Here is a 16,404-nt window from a genome sequence, read left to right as displayed (position 1 = left end):
GGGCTTTTGCCCAAAACGTCGATTCTCCTGTTCCTTGGATGCTGCCTGACCTGCTGCGCTTTTCCAGCAACACATTTTCAGCTCTGATCTCCAGCATCTGCAGTCCTCACTTTCTCCTCATTTAACCTTGACTAATGTATGTTGTTTCCACTGTTTGGCACACAAGTAATCCTGTGTTGTAGCTTCACCAGATTGAAACCTCATTTTTAGGTATGCCTGGTGCTGCTCCTGGCTTGATGGAATGGAAGAGTGAGGCGCAAGGTTACAAACTGTGATTGAACACACAATGATGAGTATGCTTAATGAGCACAGGACTTTATCCCCAGAGGATATGTGGTGTTCATTCCTATTGATACTGTCATGGACAGCTGCATAGAGACATGGAGATGTACAACACGGAAGCAGACCCTTCAGTCCAACTTGTCCATGCTGACCAGATATCCTAACCTAATCTAGTCCTATTTGCATCTGCAAAAGGTGGACTGGTGAGGACAGGGACAAATGAAATTTTCCCTCGCCAATGATGCAGAACCAATCTCGTAACAATGCCCTTTAGGACTTGACCAGGCCAGTCAGAGGTGCTGTTGTTGACGCACTCTTGGTGACGGACATTGAAGTTCCGCTTCAAAATACATTCTGTAACATTACCACCCTCAACATTTCCTCCAAATGTTGCAGAACTGATTTATTACCTAAGCAGGAGGTTTCCCTGCCTGTATTTGGCCTAGGAAGGATATTATTAAACAGGAGAGGATTCAGAAAAGATAATGCTGGGAATGGAGGGTTTGAGGTATAAAGGTATACTGTAAAGACTGGGACATTTTCACTGGAATGTAGAAGGTTGCGAGATGACCTTATTGAGGTTTATAAGATCATCAAGGGCATAGAAAAGGTGAATGACAAGGGTCCTTTCCCAAGGGTGGGGACGATCAAAACTAGGAGGCATACTTTCAAGGTGAGAGGAGAAAAAATTAATAAGGACAGGAAGGGCAATGTTTTTACACAGAGAATGGTTTGTGCATGGAATAAACTGCTGAAGAAAATGGTGGATGCAGGTAGAGTTACAATGTTGAAAAGACATTTGGATAAGTACATGAATAGGAAAGGTTTTAAGGAATATGGGCCAAGTGCAGGCAGGTGGGACTAGTTTAGTCTGGGAACATTGTCGGCATGAAATGTTTGGACCAGAAGGTCTGTTTCCATGTTTTATGATTCTATGACTCTATTTCATTGGGTCTGGAATCCATGTTGGCACTCCCAGGGCAATCTCATCATGACTATATACCATGGTGCAGTCACTGTCCTGCTGATGGGACAGACAGGTCATATCCAGGGCAGCTGATGGAGGTGCCTGGGACATTGTCTTTAAGGTACAGATTCATATAGTATGCCAACATCAGACTGTTTTTTGACTAGTCTATCCTAAGTTTGACACAAGCCCCCAGATGTTGGTCAAGAGAACTTTGCAGGGTTGACAGGACTATGCTTGCCATGATTGATTCTGTACCTAGGTCAATACTAAGTCGTCTGTCCAGTTTTGTTCCTTTCTTTATAAATTTTGGAGCAGTATGGTACAGCTGAGTAGTTTCCTTGGTCATTTCAGAGGCAGTTAAGAGTCAACCACATGGCTTAAAGTCTGGAGTTATTTCTAGGCCAGACCAGGTAAAGTTGACAGATTTCCTTCCCTCAAGGGAAGTCAATCAGATGGGTTTTAACAACAATTGGCAGTGATCACCATTAGACCAGCTTTGAATTCTATGTTTTATTGAATTCAAATTTCTCCATTTGTCATGATGGAATTTGAAGTTCTGGATTACTAGCCCAGTGGCAGTAATCACTATGCCAATGTCTCCCCGATTGTTATTTGTAACTCTGAGAGTTTCAAACCAGATCTCAAAACAGCAAAATATATTCCTCTTGATATTTCTTGGCAGCCTCAATATTGTGGGTAGCAACAAAATATACTGCGGGAAATCTTCACATATTTCCCAACAATGAATCTTGTCTGCAAGAATATGAAAAATGTTTTTATTTTCACTGCCTGATGGACAACCTGGTAATTGACTCCCAACTCCTCTATTCTTGGCAGTGCAGCCTTTGAGTGCAGAAGTACACTGTTGTGTTCTCACATTGCAATACTTTTCATTGACTGTGCAGCCAATGGGATGTTCTGCGATCATAGAAGTAACATAAAGGCAAGTGTTTCCTTCTTTAATAGAACCACTCCTGATACAGCACTGAAACACTATCTTGTAAAACTCACATCAGAATTCCTGTATCTATCACCAGGCTAGGTTCATATTAACTGTGACTTAAACTGAACAGCAGATAGCTTTTTCCTGGACTTGTGGTCTCCCTGCTCTAGGAAGGATGTTGTGAAACTTGAAAGGGTTCAGAAGAGATTTAGAAGAATGTTGCCAGGGTTGGAGGGTTTGAACTAAAGGGAGAAGCTGAATAGACTGGGGCTATTTTCCCTGGAGCGTTGGAAGCTGAGGGGATGACCTTATAGAGGTTTACAAAATCATGAGGGGTACAGGTAGAGTAAATAGGCAAGGTCGTTTCCCTGGGTGGGGGAGTCTACAACTAGAGAGCATAGATTTAGGATGAGAGGGGACAGATTTAAAAGGGACCTAAGAGGCAACTTTTTCACACAAAGTTTGGGCATGTATGGAATAAGCTGCCAGAGGAAGTGGTGGAGGCTGGTACAATTACAACATTTAAAAGGCATCTGGATGAGTACATGAATAGGAAGGGTTTAGAGGGATATGGGCCAAGTGCTGGCAAGTGGGACTACATTTATATCAGATATCTGGTCAGCATGGATGAGTTGGACCGAAGGGTCTGTTTCCGTGATGTACATCTCTATGACTCTATGGGGAACCTAGGGTGGCACGGTGGCTCAGTGGTTAGCATTGTTGCCTCACAGCGCCAGGGACCTGGCTTCAATGCCCACCTCAGGCAACTTTGTGGAGTTTGTACATTCTCCCCATGTCTGCCTGGGTTTCCTCTGGTTTCCTACCACAATCCAAAGATGTGCAGGCTAGGTGAATTGGTCATGCTAAATTGCCCACAGTGTTCAGGGATGTGTAGGTTAGGTGCATTAGTCTGGGCTAAATGTAGAGTAGTAGGGGAATGGGTCTGTGTGGGTTACTCTTCAGAGGATCGATGTGGACTTGTTGGGCCGAATGGCCTGCTTCCACACTGAAGGGATTCTATGACTGTGTGGGATTTCCATTCAGGAGGGTTTTGTAATGAATGGGAAATCTACTGTGCCAGACTGTCATTCAGTTGGTAAAGACAGAAATCTAACTAATTGTTAAGAGTTTTCACATCGCACTGTACAGGGTTTCCCCCCATTCCTGACAGTGTTTCTAGCTCAGGCAGACTGAAGACAGGAAATTAAACTCTGTCAACTGGACATATTATCATAGTGCGTTTACAATTCCGTTTGGTGGACCTTCCTCCTCTCCCATACAATCATCCGGAGGCAGCCTGTGCATTTGGCCTCAAAAACTGCTAACAGCTACAATAAGTTTCTGGGACAGGTACTGGGCACAATAATAGGGTCGAGGTCAGGGTCAAGAACGGCTCACTGCCATTGAATTCGAGCTAACCTTTTCAGAGTTTCCAGGGCCCTAACATAACAACTTGCATTTCAATAAAAATACTTCAGTTCTGAAGAAATCATATCGGGTTTGGAACGTTAACTCTATTTCTCTCTCCACAGACCCTGCCGGGCCTGATGAGTTTCTCCAGCACTCTGTTTTCATCCTGCATTTCAATCGTACCTTCAAGGTAGTAAATCATCCCAAGGAACTTCAGGGAAGCCTTTAAACAACATTTCCCATCAGATTGCGCAGTGATCGGGGGGCGGTAAGTGTTTAATGAACGTGTTTGAAGTAGGAGAGAAACGGAGACTAAAATGGTTAGGGAGGGAATTCCAGAGCTCAGGAAAACATGGCCACCAAAGGTGGAAAAGAGAAAATGGAGGGATGTGCAAAAAGCCAGAATTGGAGGAAGAGAGAAATCTGCCACATCAAAGTCATGGGGAGATTAGAAGACAAAGATGAAAATTGTAAAAGCACCTTTGAACTGACTGAAGAAGCGACAAGACCAATCCCAGAAAAACAAAAGATGCAAAGTTGTGGGATGCGAGAGGTCTGGAATAAAGATGGAAAATGCAGCAGAAACTCAATCACATTGCACTCAAAACGTGAACTCAACTCTCCACACAAGCTGCTAACCTGCTGAGTTTCCCCAGCACTTTCGGTTTTTATTTCGGGTTAATCCGCGAACAGGATCCAGGGTCCTTTCTAGCTCACAGCAAGGACCCCAACCTCGATTTTAAAAGGTAACCGCTGGGCGCCCTCCTGGAACAGGCGGATTGCCTCATCGTGTGCATTAACCGCGCGGTGATGCCCCTCCTGCCTGCAGTGTTAGAGCTTCCTGAGGGTCTCACTCAAGGCTGAGAACAAAATACTTCGGAGGCTGAACATTTGAAATAGAAAGAGAAGGTGCTGGAAAACTGAGCAGGTCTGGCAGCATCTGTGAAGGGAGGAACAGTCCAGTGACCCTTCTTCAGAACACTCTTAGGAAGAACTCAATTCTGACGAAGAGTGACTCGAAACTTTTTTCCTCTCTTTACAGATGCTGTCAGGCGAGCTGAGTTTCTCCAACCGGCTCTGCTTTTATTATCTCTTGGCTGCTGTCGCCTGCGCTCAAGTGGCTCCCCCGTTTCTGAGATGTCAGACTGGCGGTAGATCCCAGACACCTCAGTGAAATGTTCAGATTCGCACTTGCTCACTCAGAATAGATATAAACATCTCACGCAGTCTCCATGTACCCCCTGGATATGTGTGTGTACATAAGCGAGTGTTTCTGGGATTTGCCCAAATGGGTGAAATATATATTTGGATCCTCTACCCCTTGCAGCTCAATTTAAAATATTACATTTCTGCTCACTTCCTAATTTTCCGACTGAAATTCCCACCGTCGCAACTACTACACAAACCTGCATTATTTCATGGAATATATCTATCCTTGCCGCCCTGAACGTCCCTGTATCCAGGGGAACCGTTGCCCAGTGAACCCTTCACTGAACTAACACAATCTTCACTTCATATAAAATGTAGATTTAAACGACCAGAAACGACACCCCCGTTCGTTACCTGTTGACTGAAGTTGTAGAATAATCAGAACCAGTTGGAGGATGGAGCTGAGAGGTGTCTGTCTCATTCCCGGACCGTACCCTCTGTCCGCTTTGCTCCTCATGTTGGCCATGAGTTCTCAATAAACTGTCCTTAGCCCAGGGGGACGCTTCATATTCGAGTGGGGCAAACCGTCCCCTCGCCCCGTCTGCCACAGACCGACTCTTTTCACACTCTCCCCCTCACTCTCTCTCTCTCTCCCGCTCCGTGACGATGCTCAGTCAGCTACCTCTTGTAAAGTGGCGCCCCTCTCGCTCTCAGTCGCTAGATTTGAGAGCAGCGCCGATTTCCGATCCTTGCTCCCTCGCTCTGGGGTCGCTTGTCAACTTGGCACCAGAATGGCACAGCTCGCGAAAGTCGCACCTAGTCCCACCCTGGGCAAAGAAACACTACAGTAACTGCAGGCACACAATTCTCAATAGAGTAACCATGTGTCAACAAACGAAGATATGATTTTAGTTTAATGGATTAATATCTGTGTCTCTGATAACTTAAAAACAATACGCTCATTAATTAAGTTATTGGTTACAAGCCAGGTGACTCAGGCGCTCCTCGGAGCATAAATTGCTCTGACTGTACAGTTACATTAATCATTGCAGCCAATTTAATCTTTGCTGTACTCTCTGTTCACTTTTTTGCACATTGTGTAAATCGATTTACACCGAAATTAATCCTAAAAGATCCTAAATCCTCGAAATCCCACCCAAACAATCTCTCCACTTTAAATCAAGAGCAGAAATGTAATAGGGAGTGGTTCATCAACACGCAGGGGCTAGACTCTGCCCCCTGCAAGTCCAGTTGGAATTATTATGACCATAGTTAGAATCCTAGGCAGGACCCTGAATCCAGCTGCAGGCATTTCTGCTGTTACATGGAACAATAGCCATTGCACAAGAAACATTGAATCCACCATGAGAAATTCCAGTAAATGATTAGATTAGATTCCCTCCTGTATGGAAACAACGAGTCCACACCAACCCTGTGAGGAGTAACCCACCCAGACCCGTTCCCCTACCCTATATTTACCCCTGACTAATGTACACTATGGGCAGTTTAGTATGGGCAATTCACCTAACCTGCACATCTTTGGAAAACCGGAGCACCCGGAGGAAACCCACGCAGACACGGGGAGAATGTGCAAACTCCACACAGTCGCCTGAGGCTGGAATCGAACCCGGCTCCCTGGCGCTGGGAGGCAACAGTGCTAACCACTGAGCCACTGAGCCACCGTGCCGCCCCTAAATATCAAAGTGGGCACTTTATTCCTGTGACATCAGTGAGTTTGACTGTTCAACAGGTCACACTTGCACCAACTGAAATGATAGGAGCCGAGTGAGAATCACGGCAGAAATGGAGTCGGGTGGAAATGATGTTGGCTCGTCTGAGTAAAAGGCCAAGTAGTAAATGAAATAAAATCATAGATTCTGTACAATGTGGAAACAGACCATTTGGCCCAACAAGTCCACACCAACCCTCTGAAGAGTAACCCACCCAGACTTATTCCCCTACCCTATTACTCTACCTTTCCCTTGACTAATGCACCTAACCTACATATCCCTGAACACTACGGGCAATTTAGTGTGAGAGGCGCTTGCAAATGTTGTTTCTGCAAAAATCACAAGGCTGAATCATGTGGGGGGTGTATGTTAAGATAGATATGCTTGCACAAACAGCTCCAAGTAGCTACATCTTGCTTCTGCAGAAATGGGCAAGGCGGAATCATGAGGGCGTATACCAAGAAATATCTAACCAAAAAGGGAGGTGGTCAACTGGTAGAAACAGATGTATTGACATGACAGTTGCAATTGTCACGCACATAGGGAGTTAGAATGAACAAGATAACCAAATAAGGCATAAAATAAATATGAGTGGGGGGGGAGCGACAGGCTTAGAGTAGTGGGAGATGTAAACAGAGGTGGTGTGAAGCTAGAGCTTGTGATAGGCTACGTGCAACAGCAAAAGCAACCAACGATGTAAAAGGGGAGTACTGCGAGACTCAACTGAACTGTATAAATTGTAATGTAACCTTCTGATCGGGGTGCCTACTTTGGGTTACCCCCTCTTGCAAGAACGTATGAATAAAAGCTGCTTCGGAATTTGACTCAGACTAAAATTATTTGGCAGTGAGCTTCGTTTCTCACAATAGCATGGCCAATCCACCTAACTTGCACATCTTTGGACTGTGGGAGGAAACCGGAGCACCCAGAGGAAATCCATGCAGACACGGGGAGAGTGTGCAAACCACCACCTGCAAGTTCCCCTCCAAGCCACTTACCATCCTGACTTGGAAATATATCGCCATTCCTTCAATGTTGCTGGGTCAAAATCCTGGAATTCCCTCCTTAAGGGCATTGGGTCAACCCACAGCATTTTGCACTGCAGCAGGTCAAGAAAGCAGCTCACCACAATGTTCTCAAGGGCAACAAGGGATGAGCAATAAAATGCTAACCAGCCAGCAATGCCCACATCCCACGAGTGAATAAAAAAATATGAAATGATGCCCATGGAGCATCGCCAATGCAAGATGGCAGGAGTATAGTGAGCGGGTTGGACAGATAAACAGACCACAGATACATAAAATGCAACAGTTGTGGGGGGGGGGGGGATTCCAATAGTTCACTGGCTGAATAGACTGATGGGCGTGTGGGGACAGGGGAAAGCAGGTGGGGAGTGGCGAGGAATGGAAGGACAGGGTATTATAAACACTCAGAAGGCCAGAGATGGTTTCCTTACATAGCTGAAGCTGGTTTGAAGGGAAGAGGTAACATTGGATTGATGTTCAGCAGTTCATCCACACGAACACACCAACACCCTTAGTTAATCTCACTGAGTTCTCATGGAAATGATATTCCGAGAATTGAACATTGCTAAAAGGAGACCAGAAGTCAAAACTTTTTGCCTTGCACTCACCAGAACAAGGCAAAGAAACAAACTTAGAAAGAAGAGACACCATGTTATACAGTATCTGATACTGACATTAGAAACATCAAAGCCAAGAGGAATAAACAAAACAATATGATGCCAGGACAGAGCATTGAATTAGCAGATTTTGGGGCAATTAAGCAAAATTACTTGGGAAATCAGTTACAAAATAAATAAGAGCAGGAAAGTTAAAAAGACAGAAGGAAGATGAATGGATTTACAGTTTTTTACACATGAGTTGGATGGATAGTTAGTTTGTAATATAGAGTGATGCTAACAGTGTGGTTTCAATTCCTACACCAGCTGAAATTACTGTCAAGGACTCTCCTTCTCCACCTGTGTGCTTGCCTGAGGTGTAGTGATCCTTAGGTTAATCCACCATCTCTCTCTAATGAGAGCGCGGTCCTCTCGGACTATGGCTGCTTTATAAATGAGGAAATTAATTCCAAGAATGAAGCAAAGCAAAACTTGGAGTGTAAGGTTTTGAAAAAAAAAGGCATAGTTATTTTAAAAATTCAATGAAACAGAGTTAGGGAAGAAAGTGGAGATAATAACAGTATGATTCTTAAATAGAGGCAAAATTGCAAAGGCTACACGAGACACCCAAGTCAGTAATAGAAGGAAGAAACAAAAGGGTGTGTCTGCTGATTAAAACAATGGGTAACACTCTCCTCAGTGATCAGGATATGCATTGAAAATATCTGTCAAAACAGATTTTACAAAAAAAATTGTAGACAGATTCTTCACAGAACAGGCCTTTCAGCCCAAATTATTATTGTTTCAGTTTTCCCCATTGAAGCCCCTTCCATCCCTATTCATCTTAATCTATTACCATTTCCTCTTAGTCCTCTCTCTTGCATCTGTATCTTTCCTTTAAATACATTGTGTTAGTAGCCTGAACTACACCTCATAGTAACATGATTCATATTTAAACCATTCTGTGGATAAATAAGTTCCTCCTGAACTTCTTATTTGATTGACCAGTGACAAACTTAATATATGACTATAGTTATTGACTATTCTGTAAGTGGAAAATCTTTCCCAACTTGACCCTACCAAGCTCCATCATAATCTTAAAGATCTCTGAGGCCACCCCTCTTTACTGATAGTGACAACTTCTCAATTCTATATCCTTTCTATCGTATAGTCACCCAGAGTGTATTCTGAACATCAAAATTAATTTTTATATTACAAAATCTCACAGAAAGGCTGAAAACATAGGCTGCATCAGGATCATGGATTGAAACCACCCACCATCTCAAAAAATAATTCCAGTTTGAGATTGTCATCAAACTGAATGGGTCATGCAAACACAAAAATACCATCGGTATCAAGCTCTCAAGATGAAGCCCCATAAGAATATCTTGTATGTTTCAATATGTCTCCTCACATTCTTCTAAGCTTCAATAAATACAAGCCCACCCTACTTGATATCTCCTCATAAGAAAATCCTTCCATACCCAGAATCAACCTAGTGAACCTTCTCTTGACTGCCCCCAATGCTAATATATCTTTCTTTAGATAAACTGTTCACAGTATTAGTATTTAGAGGTAGGTGGTGGAATAACAGTAAAGACATTGGGCAAGTTATCCAAAACCCTGGGCTTCTGTTCCAAGGGCATGGGTTTAAATCCCACTACAACAAAAAGATTGATCCAGCGGTGACTATGTAACTAGTATCGTTAAAAACCCGTTTGGTTTACTAATATCCTTTAGGGACAGAAATCTGCCATCCTTATCCACTCTGGCCTACATGTGCCTCTCAACTCACAGCAACATGGTTGACTCTTAACTGCTCTCTATGCAATTAGGGATAGCCAATAAATGGTCTGGCCAGTGATGAACACACCCTAGGAATGATTTCTTTAAGTATTCCAAGTGTAGCCTGATTGGCACTTTGTACAGTTTTAGCAAGACCTTCCTATTTATATAATAATCCCTTTGAAATAAAGGCCAACAGTCTATTCACTTTCCTTATTAACCGTTGAATTTGGATGCAAGTGTGGTCGGACGGACCACTCAAAATAATGAACTTATGATGGAAAATAATGAACTTCTCATGGAGTTACAAAAGACAAGCAATGATTAAAGTATGCTGGGAAATGGGAACCAGCCTTGACCAAAGTGACTGTGCTAATCAACACACTGCAGACAATCAATCCAGACAGGCTGCAGCTACCAATAGACAGTTTGCAAACAAACCCCCTATACCCCTATAGTTTAATTGAAAATGACAGAGAAAGGCAATGGAGTAGAGGATTGTCCCATTTGGGAAACAAAACTGAGGCAATATATCAAGAAGAAAAAGCGGCCCATTTGGGCAGAAATTTGTTGTAATGATGAAATGGGACCAGGATCCTTGGGGCTGAAGTATTGGGAGAACTCAAGGGAAGTAGGTTTCCAAACCTGAGAAGGTTACAGCGATAATGTGCTGTTTAGGGCAGTTACTAGGAACAAAGCAGGAATTAAAAGCCGTCCAAAAGAAACTAGAGGATGTAAAAAGGGAGAATGCAGAGATAAAGTTGAAAAACACAAATCAGAATCGGAGGAATCAGGCAAATTTACTCCACATGGGGCAATTCCAGTCCCAGTGTGAACGAGCATATAAGGATACTCAGCATGCAGTGTTAGAGAGAGAGGCCACTGAGAAGGGAGTAAGCCAACTGGAGAGCAAATGTGCAGATTTGCAAGCCACAGTCAAAGTATGACACCGGGCAGACACGGAGAAGAAGCAGGTAGCTGCAGACCACACAAAGTGTCTGCAGGAGATCGACAAATCAAATGTGCAGCTCTCAATTTGAAATGGAATAATATGTCCATATGGAGAAGTTAGAGATGAAGGAGAAGAATGCAGCATAAACTGGGATAAGCTCAGGGAAGATGCTCAGTAGTATGCCAGGAGATCGGAGGAATGGTGTCCAACCCCACCCTTCCCAGAGGAGTCAACGCCTTCAGCTTCCGTGAGAGCACCTCCTGCCACAATGAAGCTGATAACAGCTGAACGGCCGGTCAGAGACACTGAAACCCCCACAATGACATACCCCACTGCATTTACCATAACAGAGTTGGCAGAGATTGTGGAAAAAATACCGAAGTGGCTGTGGAGGGGACGAGACTGTCGCACACCTCCTTCTGCAATGTGCCTATGCAAAGGAAGTCTGGGGAGGAATGTAGTGGAGTCTGTCGAGGTTCGTCCCGAGCAGCTCCATGACGCGGGACTCCATATTCTACGGTCTGTTCCCCAGGACGCACACCGAGACAAACATCAATTGTGCCTGGAGGATCATCAGCTCAGTCAAAGACGCTCTTTGGTCTGTCCGAAACCTGTTGATCTTCCAGCTGAAGGAGTTGACTCCGACTGAGTGTTGCAGACTGGCACATTCCAAGGTCCAGGACTACGTGTTGAGGGACGCGCTGAAGCTTGGGACAGCTGCCACCAAGGCGCAGTGGGGAAAGACCACCGTGTAAGGTCTGCCTGCCAAAGAAGAACAGGGGGCCCACTCAGAAATTGGGCTCTGCTGACGGCTCAGCAGAATAGCTGGATAGTCAATGTACAGAGTCATGAGTCATAGAGATGTACAGCATGGAAACAGACCGTTCGGTCCAACCCGTCCATGCCGACCAGTATCCCAACCCAATCTAGTCCCACCTGCCAGCACCCAGCCCATATCCCTCCAAACCCTTCCTATTCATATACACATCCAAATGCCTCTTATATGTTGCAATTGTACCAGCCTCCACCACATCCTCAGCAGCTCATTCCATACACGTACCACCCTCTGTGTGAAAAAGTTGCCCCTTTGGTCTCTTTTATATCTTTCCCCTCTCACCCTAAACCTATGTTCTCTAATTCTGGACTTACCGACTCCAGGGAAAAGACTTTGCCTATTTACCATATCCATGCCCCTCATAATTTTGTAAACCTCTATAAGGTCACCCCTCAGCTTCCAACGCTCCAGGGAAAACAGCCCCAAGATATTCAGTCTCTCCCCATAGCTCAAATCCTCCAACCCTGGCAACATCCTTGGAAATCTTTTCTGAACCCTTTCAAGTTTCAGAACATCTTTCTGATAGGAAAGAGACCAGAATTGCACACAACATTCCAACAGTGGCCTAACCAATGTTCTGTACAGCCACAACATGACCTCCCAACTCCTGTACTCAATACTCTGACCAATAAAGGAAAGCATACCAAACGCCCTTCTTCACTATCCTATCTACCTGCGACTCCACCTTCAAGGAGCTATGAACCTGCACTCCTAGGTCTCTTTGTTCAGCAACACTCCCTAGGACCTTACCATTAAGTGTATAAGTCCTGCTAAGGTTTGCTTTCCCAAAATGCAGCACCTCGCATTTATCTGAATTAAACTCCAGTACATATGAATGATTAATTCCGATCTCTGTATGTAAAGAAATGGAATGTATACGTATGTATGGCATCACCAATTGTATAGATATCAAAATAATTTTATGAATAAACTTTATTTTTGAAATTAAAAAAACCCGCAGTTGAACCATCAGCTGATCCGCTCAGGCTCTTTGTGAGGATCAGGAAGCAGCAAGTTTTAGATAGGCTCGATGAGAAAGAGGAAATGAAAGTCCTTGTAATGTGTTTAAGCCAGTCAGTACACTCCGCGATTCCAGCCTCACTAAATGTAGGAGACAGAACCCTCACTGATGTAAAAACCCAGTGGTCCTGACTTCAATTGGCTATAATAAAGGGGACCCCCATAGACAGGTTATACAAGTGTAAGCAAAAGAATGGGAACACATGACTGCCTTTGCTAGTTGCTGAATGGTGCACTTTACAGGAGTCTATGGAGACTTAAACAGGGGTCAGTTGTCGAGACTGACTCAACTAAGTGGGCCAAGAGTGTAGTTTCTAATGCCACTGAGGAAGGTGTGTGTGAACTGCAAACCTGCACAGCCAAGCCCCAATAAGGCATGGATTGTGAGAAGAATGGCCGGGATGTCAGAGAAAGCTCATAAATTGAATAAAGGCAAGATAGAGAAAAGAGGGAAATGCTTCCTTTCTGAACCTCCAACCAGGGTCAGATGTGGGTCTCTTATCGGAGAGACCCAGCTCCACCATATACAGCCACAGGGAGAGATAGTGGGGTACGGCAGGGAACACTTGGCAGCCAGCACAGAGCCAACATTGTGGGCCCACTGGACACTCCACATGGACAGAACTGTAGAGCCCCTGCATGACTACACTCATGGGACCCAGAGGTGGTAGAGGGAGTTACCAACTCCTGTTAAAAGGCCCAATTCAGCAGGCTTCAGTCAATGCTATGGACACTAGCCAACCCATGTACCCCCCACTCGCCTACTTCTTCAATCAGGAGCCTCCGCGCCTACTTCTTCAATCAGGACACCATCCCTCCAGACCTACCCCTCTCTAAGGATGAAAGATCAGTCCTCAGCAGAGGCCTCACCTTCATTCCCCTACGCTCTCGGATTAATGAGTTCAACACACGGTGTGACATCGAACAATTCTTCCGCCGCCTTCGCCTCCGCGCCTACTTCTTCAATCAGGATTCCCGCCCACCCTCTGACGACCCCTTCTCACGCCTCCAACACACCCCATCCACCTGGACACCCCGTGCTGGCCTCCTACCTGCCCTCGACCTCTTCATAGCAAACTGCCGCCGCGATATTAACCGCCACCTGAACTCCCCCACCCCTCTCACCCACTCCAACCTCTCACCCTCGGAACGCGCAGCCCACCACTCCCTCCGTTGCAACCCCAACCTCACTATCAAACCAGCAGACAAAGGAGGCGCAGTAGTAGTTTGGCGCACCGACCTTTACACCGCTGAGGCCAAACGCCAGCTCGCAGATACCTCCTCCTACTGCCCCCTTGACCATGACCCCACCCCCCACCACCAAACCATCATCTCCCAGACCATCCATAACCTCATCACCTCGGGGGATCTCCCATCCACCGCCTCCAACCTCATAGTCCCACAACCCCGCACTGCCCGCTTCTACCTCCTGCCCAAAATCCACAAACCTGACTGCCCCGGCCGACCCATTGTCTCCGCCTGCTCCTGCCCCACCGAACTCATCTCCGCATACCTTGACACCGTCCTGTCCCCCTGAGTCCAAGAACTCCCCACCTACGTTCGGGACACCACCCATGCCCTCCACCTGCTCCAGGATTTTCGCTTCCCCGGTCCCCAACGCCTTATTTTCACCATGGACATCCAGTCCCTGTACACCTCCATCCCCCATCACGAAGGACTCAAAGCCCTCCGCTTCTTCCTGTCCCGCCGTACCGACCAATACCCTTCCACTGACACCCTCCTTCGACTGACTGAACTGGTCCTCACCCTGAACAACTTCTCTTTCCAATCCTCCCACTTCCTCCAAACGAAAGGAGTAGCCATGGGCACCCGCATGGGCCCCAGCTATGCCTGCCTCTTCGTAGGATATGTAGAACAGTCCATCTTCCGCAACTACACTGGCCCCACCCCCCACCTTTTCCTCCGCTACATCGATGACTGTATCGGCGCCGCCTCGTGCTCCCACGAGGAGGTTGAACAGTTCATCCACTTCATGAACACCTTCCACCCCGACCTCAAATTCACCTGGACAGTCTCAGATTCCTCCCTCCCCTTCCTCGACCTTTCTATTTCTATCTCAGACGACCAAATCAACACGGACATCTACTACAAACCGACCGACTCCCACAGCTACCTGGACTACACCTCCTCCCACCCTGCCCCCTGTAAAAACGCCATCCCATTCTCCCAATTCCTTCGACTCCGCCGCATCTGCTCCCAGGAGGACCAGTTCCAAAAACGTACAACCCAGATGGCCTCCTTCTTCAAGGACCGCAATTTCCCTCCTGACGTGGTCGACGATGCCCTCCACGGCATCTCTTCCACTTCCCGCTCCTCCGCCCTTAAGCCCCGCCCCTCCAATCGCCACCAGGACAGAACCCCACTGGTCCTCACCTACCACCCCACCAATCTCCATGTACAGCGCATCATCCGCCGTCATTTCCGCCACCTCCAAACGGACCCCACCACCAAGGATATATTTCCCTCCCCTCCCCTATCAGCATTCCGTAAAGACCACTCCCTCCGTGACTCCCTCGTCAGGTCCACACCCCCCACCAACCCAACCTCCACTCCCGGCACCTTCCCCTGCAACCGCAGGAGGTGCAAGACTTGCGCCCACACCTCCCCCCTCTCCTCCCTCCAAGGCTCTAAAGGAAACTTCCATATCCGCCACAGATTCACCTGCACCTCCACACACATCATCTATTGCATCCTCTGCACCCGATGTGGCCTCCTCTATATTGGGGAGACAGGCCGGCTACTTGCGGAGCGTTTCAGAGAACACCTCTGGGACACCCGGACCAACCAACCCAACCACCCTGTGGCTCAACACTTCAACTCCCCCTCCCACTCCACCAAGGATATGCAGGTCTTTGGACTCCTCCATCGCCAGACCACAACAACACGATGGTTGGAGGAAGAGCGCCTCATCTTCCGCCTAGGAACCCTCCAAACACAAGGGATGAACTCGGATTTCACCAGTTTCCTCATTTCCCCTCCCCCCACCTTGTCTCAGTCAAATCCATCGAATTCAGCGCTGCCTTCCTAACCTGCAATCTTCTTCCAGACCTCTCCGCCCCCACCCCAGTCTGACCTATCACCCTCACCTTGACCTCTTTCCACCTATCACATATCCGACGCCCCTCCCCCAAGTCCCTCCTCCCTACCTTTTATCTTAGCCTGCTTGACAAACTTTCCTCATTCCTGAAGAAGGGCTTATGCCCGAAACGTCGATTCTCCTGTTCCCTGGATGCTGCCTGACCTGCTGCGCTTTTCCAGCAACACATTTTCAACCCCCCACTCCCAGCCTATGAGGCATCCTCAAGATGGTGCCAGTCTTCTGCCTCCCCAGTGTGGGTCTGTGACACGAAGTGGGATGGTGTAGCTAGACCACTAGTCAATGGCGTGGTGTGAGGCTGCCCTGTAGAACTCCTTTGGGATTCCAGAGGTTCCCACACAACCTAGAACGTCGCTCAATTTAATAACATACCCTGGCAGACCACAGGGACTATTGTCTTAAGTGGGTTTACTGGCCGTGTATAGGAGGGGTACATTACAGAATCAATCGACTTTAAACTAGGTGACCTGCCAGCACCCTGCTATTTCAGTCTACCTTTCCTCAGGCACAGAACACATACTTGGCATCGATTATATAACTGGGTGCAATCTTAGTTTCGACGCAGTGAATGCCTGCATCTGGCAATGAT

At 46.5% G+C, this 16,404-nt stretch overlaps 1 protein-coding gene across 4 annotated transcripts in view; it reads right to left on the bottom strand.

The window, feature by feature from the left end:
• LOC122540105 (uncharacterized) overlaps window positions 1-5,659 on the bottom strand; it is a 110,829-nt gene extending 105,170 nt beyond the window's left edge. The window contains exon 1 of one of the 4 annotated variants that reach the window (XM_087980438.1): window positions 5,169-5,659. In XM_087980438.1, the coding sequence (XP_087836564.1) occupies window positions 5,169-5,280 (112 nt within the window). In that variant the 5' untranslated portion in view covers window positions 5,281-5,659. The remainder of the gene's footprint in view (window positions 1-5,168) is intronic. The other 3 variants (XM_087980437.1, XM_087980436.1, XM_087980435.1) reach the window with 3 other exon arrangements.
• Window positions 5,660-16,404: the final 10,745 nt, after the last annotated feature.

This window comes from Chiloscyllium plagiosum, unplaced genomic scaffold (genome assembly GCF_037043375.1).
Source record: "Chiloscyllium plagiosum isolate Xiang-an unplaced genomic scaffold, Cpla_swu_hap1 HiC_scaffold_37, whole genome shotgun sequence".
Lineage (NCBI taxonomy): Eukaryota > Metazoa > Chordata > Chondrichthyes > Orectolobiformes > Hemiscylliidae > Chiloscyllium > Chiloscyllium plagiosum.
Note: the sequence above shows the minus strand (reverse complement) of the source record. Positions and strands in the feature narration are given on the sequence as shown.